This window comes from Papaver somniferum, chromosome 1 (genome assembly GCF_003573695.1).
Source record: "Papaver somniferum cultivar HN1 chromosome 1, ASM357369v1, whole genome shotgun sequence".
Lineage (NCBI taxonomy): Eukaryota > Viridiplantae > Streptophyta > Magnoliopsida > Ranunculales > Papaveraceae > Papaver > Papaver somniferum.
Genome location: NC_039358.1, coordinates 210,095,017 through 210,103,050, shown reverse-complemented (window position 1 = coordinate 210,103,050; position 8,034 = coordinate 210,095,017). Strand labels below are relative to the sequence as shown.

General features: G+C 35.1%; 1 protein-coding gene across 1 annotated transcript; it reads right to left on the bottom strand.

The window, feature by feature from the left end:
- Positions 1-6,865: 6,865 nt before the first annotated feature.
- Positions 6,866-7,812, bottom strand: LOC113314814 (early light-induced protein 1, chloroplastic-like). The gene is made up of 2 exons (XM_026563268.1): positions 7,500-7,812; positions 6,866-7,403 (listed from the first exon to the last, which is right to left on the bottom strand). The coding sequence occupies exons 1-2, from the start codon at positions 7,671-7,673 to the stop codon at positions 7,059-7,061; spliced, it is 519 nt and encodes a 172-aa protein (XP_026419053.1). The 5' UTR covers positions 7,674-7,812; the 3' UTR covers positions 6,866-7,058.
- Positions 7,813-8,034: the final 222 nt, after the last annotated feature.

Sequence of the window (8,034 nt, the reverse complement as noted above, 5' to 3'; positions counted from 1 at the left end):
GAATCTATCCTAAAAATAGAATACAATAGAAAGTGATTCAATATCTGAAGAATTTGATCCTTATTTGAGTGATTCAGAAAATGAACAAGATTTGGATGAGTGGTTAGAGGAAGTACTAAAGCCATTACGAATATCTTCATGAATTTTGCAGAGTAAATATCTAGGCTAGTAAATATGTGATGAGAGAACTGTGCTTTTTCAGTCGGCGAAATGGTTTGCATTGGAAAGTCCAGATCTCTATCCAAGTAAATGGTATTAGCAGACTCGGAAAGTGTGCAAAGATCAACAGTAAATCATATATACAAATGGCACCGAGAGAGTTTTTGGGGGGGTGGGGTGTGGGGGGGGGGGTGTGGGTTCCATGGTATACGTTAAATCTCTAACTTGTTTTGTATGTTCTTTTATTTTTGTAGCACCATAATACTTGCATTCTTGTTCAATTTCAGAACTGATAGATGTTTAAGTTCATCAATTTGTAACTAAGGATATTCTGTTCTGTAAGCATTTTTGTGTTAATTGCCAAGTAATTAGTCATTGTTTTGAACCATGTTAATTTACATTAGTTTCATTATATTGAGGCAGATGAATAACAATCGCCAAGGTACATAGTTCTCCATGGATTCTAACAGAACAATAAAAAGACTCTTTGAATTGTAAATCAGCATGCATAAATTGCTTTCAAGTGTATCTGATGTAATTGATATTATGAATATAATTCAATTATCTTCGTTTGTTCGGTTGATGATAGAGCAATTAAGAGTTTGGATTGGTAAATTAAGCATGGTTCAGCTCCTTTAAAAACTTTAAGCAAGTAACCTTTTGAAACTGCTAAATCATGATCCAGGCATCAAGAAGCTTAAAAATTTGAGCAAGTAACAACTCTTCGACTTTCGATACTAATTAGCGTACCACTTCCGCACAGCTAATCGGAGGGAAAATCTTGCGACGTGCCAACAGAAACTTCAACTCTCAAAACTGTGTCAGTACACCGTAGGCCTGCAGCTCTTTGTCCTTCATTCAAAGAACCAATTCCTCCATAGCATAAATAGATGGATTCTGGATGTCCGCAAATACTAGAGGCAAGCAAATGACTCTGATACTACTATGAAAGGCAATAAACCCATTTCCAATACTACCATATCAATATCCGAATGAACTCTCCATGACAAATGAACATTTGAAATAATCATTCCCCAATGTCTTCAATTAGAAATTCCCTGCTTCACTTCTAATGAGCATCAGTCCTCATCATCCCGGTGTATGTGCATGTCTTAATTAAACATTTAACTTCCCTAAATACATCAGAATCTACAGAAATGGCTCTTTGTGTGGTAGTGATATCGTCAATAGAATTTCCGGAAAGAGATTTAAGGGGTGTTTTTCCGATTCTGTCGATACCAAGGGATGAATAAACCCTCTTCTTCTCTTTTTCTTTCTTCTTCTTCCTCTTCTTTACTACTATTGCCTTAGTTAGGAGCTACAACATGCTTACTGTCTCAGATCTATTAACTTCAAATTCACTCATTCTTTAAATAAACTGAATCTAAACACTAAGATTGAAAACTGTGAGTATAAAATGAAATGGTTCTGATCCTTAGATTTAGAATAAGGTAGTGAGTATATTGTTTATACAGATCTGAATCTGAGAAAACCTTTTTGTCTTCAAGCTCTCTCTCTGGAGTTTCAGCTGAAGACCGTCGGTCTGAACAGAAAGAAAGAAGATATCAAAACTGAGAAAGTTATTACACAGTAATTAGAAAGTACTATTATTACAAAAGATATTAATTCGGTAGATTACACGAACACATATGACATGTATTTATACATCGAGAGACAGACTACTATAGTCAAGTCAACATGACCTTGACTATTAGTATATATCCTAATATACCCCCTCACACTTTGCAGACAGAAAAGGAAAAGTTTGAACAAAAATAAAAAGTAAAAACTCACCCAACAAGGGTCAGAGTTTAAGTAAAGTACTCATATGCTCAACAAGATCCAATTCAGCAATACTGAACAAAAGCCATAACTCACCCAACAAGGGCCAGAGTCATGTAGAAACACATATGCTCAACAAGAGCCCATATGACAATAAGAAGAAAAGGCTGAACAAAAACATTAGGTAACAGCAGTAGTAGAATTTCCAGTAGCATCAACAGTATCATAAGAAGTGTCAGCTGTGGCAGAAGTATGAGAGTCTTGAGAAAGTAGGATAACATAATCCCTTTGTAAAAACATCAGCAAGCTGCTCCTCAGATCTGACATGAACTACTTTAAGAGTGCCTTCATCAACTAATTCCCTGATTGTATGATAATCTACATCCTCATGTTTTGTCCTGGCATGAAAAACAAGATTAGAAGCAAGAAAAATTGCACTTTGATTATTACAATTTATCTGCAAAGGATAAGATACAGAAATATTCAGATCTGACATAACATAAGTAAGCCATTGTAATTCTGCAGCAGCTGCAGTTAAACATTTATACTGCTTCAGCAGAACTTCTTGAAACTGTTGGTTGTTTCTTTGAAGACCAAGAAATAAGTGAATCTCCCACGAAAACAACATACCCAGAAGTGGATCTTCTTGTATCAGGGCAACCAGCCCAATATGAATCTGTATAAGCTAGTAAAGAATGGATATCACACTTGTGTAGAGAAATACCAGTACCTAAAATGCCTTTTAAGTATCTCAAAAAATCCTCTTTACTAGAAGCATATGTTGATCAGTAGGAGCATGCACAAATTGTGAAACATAATTCACCCCAAAGCATATGTCTGGTCTTGTATGTGTTAAGTACTGAAGACTGCCCACTATTGTTCTATACTCTAAAGGATCTTCCAACAAAACATCATCATGAATAGAGTATCTCTTACCCTTAGCTACTGGTGTGTCACAAGGTTTTAACTCAACCATTTTAGCTTTTCTTAACAAATCTAAAGTATATTTCTGCTGTGTGAGAACAAAAGCATCAGCTGATCTTGAAACTTCAATCCCCAAAAAGTAATGAAGTTCTCCTAAATCTTTCATAACAAACTCTTTACTTAGAGACACAATCAGTTGATGAATAAGTGAAGTAGAATTTCCAGTCAACAAAATATCATCAACATATAGTAATAACACCATCATATCTTTTTCAGTTGTATATATGAACATTGAATATCATTCATTGACTTCTTAAAACCAAACTAAATCAAAAATGTACTAAATCTGTGAAACCAGGCCCTAGGCGCCTGTTTTAAACCATATAATGACTTCTTTAAATGACACACATGATTTGGAAAATCTGGATTTGTAAAACCTGGAGGCTATCTCATACACACATCTTCAGATAAATACCCATGTAAAAAAGCGTTGGACACATCCAATTGTTTAACTATCCAGTCATTTGTAATTGCTAAAGTAAGGACAACCCTTACAGTTGTAGTCTTTACAACTGGTGAAAAAGTCTCTCCACAATCCACTCCATCTTGTTGATTGTATCCTTGTGCCACTAATCTAGACTTTAATCTACCTATAGTGCCATCAACTTTAAGTTTTACCTTGTAAACCCACTTACAACCAAGAATATTCATGTGTGGTTCTGGTAAGACATAAGTCCAAGTGTCATTTAGCCTAAGAGCTTCAACTTCATCTTTCATTGATCCTACCCATTGTACAAGTTTAGATGCTTCTTTGAAAGATTTTGGCTCAGTAATAGTATTCAATGAACAAGTAAAAGAATTTTGAATGGGATGTTTAACTGAATGATCAGTCACAAAATCAGGAAACTGTTTTGGTTTTGAAATTCCTTGCATTGATCTAGTGACAACAGAAGGCTGGGGAGTAATAGTTGGGATAATAGCAGAATCTGATGATTCTAACTCAGGATAAGTTTGTATGTTATCACTATATTGAACAGATGGAGAGGAAGGAGATGCATAATAAAAAGAAGTCTCATCAAATGACATGTCTAGATATATTATTAGAAATAGGGTCAAAACATATATAACCCTTATGCATATTGCTATAACCAATGATCGCACACTTTAATGACTTTGGAGAAAGTTTATCAGGTCTATAATGTCCAAGATATGGAAAACAAGTGGAACCAAAAATTCTCAAAAAAGAATAGTCCGGTAAAACATGAAAAAGAATCTCATAAGGAGATTTCATGGATAAAACAAGAGCAGGAGTTCTATTAATAATAAATGTGGAAGTAAGAAAGGCATCAAACCAAAAAGATTTTGGACAAGAAGAGTGAAAAAGTAGGGTATTACTCATTTCTGTAATATGCCTAAGTTTTCTTTCTGCCAAACCATTTTGTTCTGGTGTATTTGGACAAGAAAGTCTTAAAAGAATACCTTTGGAATCTAGGAATTGTTTAAAAACTCATTTTGCAAGTTCACAGGCATTATCTGTTTGAAAACAAAGAATTCTTGTAGAGAACAAATTTTCAGTAAGATTTTTGAATTGAACAAAACAGTCTAATGCATCAGTTTTCTACTTCATTGGATAAATCCAATGAAATCTACTTGCATCATCTACGAAAACAATATAATATTATAGCCAGCATAAGAAAGCACTGGTGATGGACCCCAACATCACAATGTAGAAGTGCTAAAGGATTGGATTCATGAGTATTGGAAGATGAAAAGGAAGTCTTTTACTTTTGACAATTTGACATGGATGAAAAAGAGAATCAGAAGACTCAGAATTCAGAGAAATATACTTGTTAGAACTCAAATAATGAAAAAATTTCTTAGCTGGGTGACCTAATCTATTATGCCAAACAGAAGAAGAAGCAAGCATAGTAGAAAAGGATGTAAAATGAGAGTTGGAGATAAAAACAAATTGTGAATTGGATACAAGTTATTGATCATTCTACCCTGAGCCAAAATTGTGGTGAGAACTTAAATCTCTGATCTCATAACTCCAAGGATCAAAGAAAAAATAACAACAACTGTCCCTAGTAAACTGATCTACTGACAATAGGTTCTGAGTTATTTCTGGCACTAGTAAGATGTTATCTAGTTTGAAATTTGCATTAGAAGTATGGAGTATAGAACTACCAGTTTGAGAAATAGCAAGAGTCTTACCATTGCCAACCACCACTTTGTCTGATCCATTGTATGTAGAAGTATTGTGCAGAATTGATGATTCTCCAGTCATATGCCTAGAAGCCCCTGAATCAGAAATCCAAGTTGTAGAAGCAACACTAGAAGGATCATCACACATAGCTGAATTAACCTGAGCACCACTAAAAGCTTGCTCCACATTTTGTACACTAGCAGCATTAGAAGACTGAGCATTAGTATTAGTAACTGGTGGATGATACCTAAAAAGCATCTACTTGCAAAATGACCAGTTTTTCCTGCATATTTGACACTCCGCTGTGGAGAAATTCACAAATGGTCTTCTTGCAGCTCCATCAGAAATATCCCCACTTGAGTTAGTAGACCCAACACCACTTTTGAAAAAAGACCCATTCTTTGAAGTTGAACCATTATTCTTGAAATTCTTCGATTTACCTTTACCATTTTTACCACCATTGTGAATATTCTTCCCATAAAATATTGTAGGATTACTAGTATGATAACCAGAACCAGCTTCTTGACCCTGATGTTGATCACTAATCCACTTCTCATGAGTTAATAATCTATCCTTCAATTCACCAAAAGAATAAGGTGTATCACGATTTTGAGCAGCTATAACAAAAGTATCATAATCTCTACCAAGACCATTAAGAGCATACATCATAATATCAGCATCAAATACTCTATCATTAATCGCATCCAAAGAATCAGTAATAGTCTTCAAATTATGTAGGAATTCATTAATAGTTTGAGATCCTCTTCTTAACCCATGCAACTGATTTCGTAACAAATTGCCTCTTGCACCAAACTGAGACCTAAAACTAGTTTCAAGATATTGCCAAATCTGGCAAGCAGAACTCATTCCAAGAACATCCCCTGAAATTGTTGTTGTAAATGTTGCTTTAAGACAACTCATAACAAAACGATCTTCCTTTCTCCAGTACACCCCTTGGATTAACACTGGTAACACCATTAATAGTGACTTCTGAAGGAGGTTCAACAATTTCACCACCACTATCCATAAAGATCCATAGTAATTAAAACAGACTCAAACTGATCACGTCATAACAAGAAATTGGTATGATCTAAATTTTCTGAGACGAAATTACCAATGTTATTAAAAGGTAAAGAGAAATACCCTGAATCTCCATTACCAGAAGCAGTAGCAGCGGAAGATACTGGATTACCATCTTGATTCAATTGTTGTTGTTGTTGAAGATTATTCATCATTCTTTTAGTACTCGGCATGAAAAATTAATGAAAGAATGAGAAATTGTTATTGTTGTTGTTGAAGATATTGAAAACGTATTTGAAAAACCCTAAATTCCAAGAAATCAAGAAGATGACTGAAATTGTGGATCAAGAAATGGGCGAAGATCAGAATTTTTTTAAGTATTTGATCTAAATCGTGATTAAATCACACTCTGTGGAAGAAACTTATTGAAAAACTTGTTGTGATAGAGTTAATCCCAAATCGACCTCAATGATACCATGAGAAAGTTATTACACAGTAATTAGAGTATTTTTATTACGAAAGATATTAATTCGGTAGATTACACAAACACATATGAGAGATATTTATACATTGAGAGACAGACTACGATAGTCAAGTCAACATGACCTTGACTACTGGTATATATCCTAATAAAAGCTTTTACTGCTGGTTTTTCTTTTTTAATCTTGATTGAGTTGTTTAAAACGAAGGGTGGGTGAGGGTCCTTTTTGAATTTACCATCTTGATTTACTGTTTATCCACGGTAATACTTGGCCACACACTTACCAATTTCACTTGAAAAATCGTCCATGGTGATGGGGAGAGATATATTATAATGATTTTGTAATTGGCTAAAACATATACTAATAAAGGCGAGCACAACTTTTCATATATGTGATGATCAAAAACATTTACAAGGGGCCTAGTAAAATTTTAACCTTCCAAAACGCCAAGAATGAGTACTTGAAATAGATCAAAATCATGTAATTTATATGAGAGCTCCTCCCTTGGCAACTTCAGTGAGCACCAATGCAACCAAACCCAGCATTGCTGCTCTACCGTTCCACATCTCAGCAGTGGAGGACATGATACCGTCTGATTTCGATTCAACACTCACACCTTGAGCCAATGGGACAATTGAAGCCACGGATAGCAAAACACATGTATATAGAAACCATGGTAGTCCTCCATCACCCAACTGTGCTGCAACATCAGTACCTTTAGCAAGTTCTACTCCCATAGCAGTAACAAACCCAATCATGGCAAGTCTACCATTGATTCTCTCAGGTGCCGGCCCACTGAATGCTAGTAAATCTGTAAATTTTGTGCTCATCTGCAGATCATTAAAAAGATTTAATTCGTTAGCGCTAGATGAAAAAATAATCACCAAATTAAGGATAAATATACCAGTATAATCGAGGCAACGAACCTTAGGTGCAGCACGTGGTGGTGGAGAAGTGGGAGTTGAAATTGGAGCTTGCTTATTATCCTCGGCCATGCAGCAAACTTTGAAGCTAGCGTTTCTCCGTGTTTGGATTTGAACACGGTTGACATTGTTAGACAGGATAGAGTGGTACACTGCAGATGATGCTGAAGCAGCCATTATATTTAATTTAAAAAATATGAGATTACTTAAAAGTTTTGATTTCTTTAGATGTAAGAATGTAAGAGGCTCTTGTAGTGATAATAAATGGATGAGCAAGTTGTTTTGCTGATGAAATAGTATGCCTCAAGATGGTGTATATATATATACAGATAGAGGGAAGGGAAGATGTTCCTATTTGAAAGGTAGAGAGAGTGAATTGGTCGGTAGAAGTCCACATGAACAAATATTGTATAGACCGTTTATTTACTGACACGTGAATGTCTTTAGGAAATGAATGACGTGGGTTAAATTTCAACCGATATTGTTAGGCTTTAGATTCTAGCTAGCTAATCATGGGATATGGTTACTATTTTTGATT

What these genes read in the sequence shown, in the direction of transcription:
- LOC113314814 (XM_026563268.1), bottom strand. Translation starts at nt 7,673, where the DNA reads ATGGCTGCTTCAGCATCATCTGCAGTGTACCACTCTATCCTGTCTAAC. An exon ending in CACCACGTGCTGCACCTAAG is followed by an intron (nt 7,404 to 7,499) that starts GTTCGTTGCCTC and finishes AATGATCTGCAG; the next exon opens with ATGAGCACAAAATTTACAGA.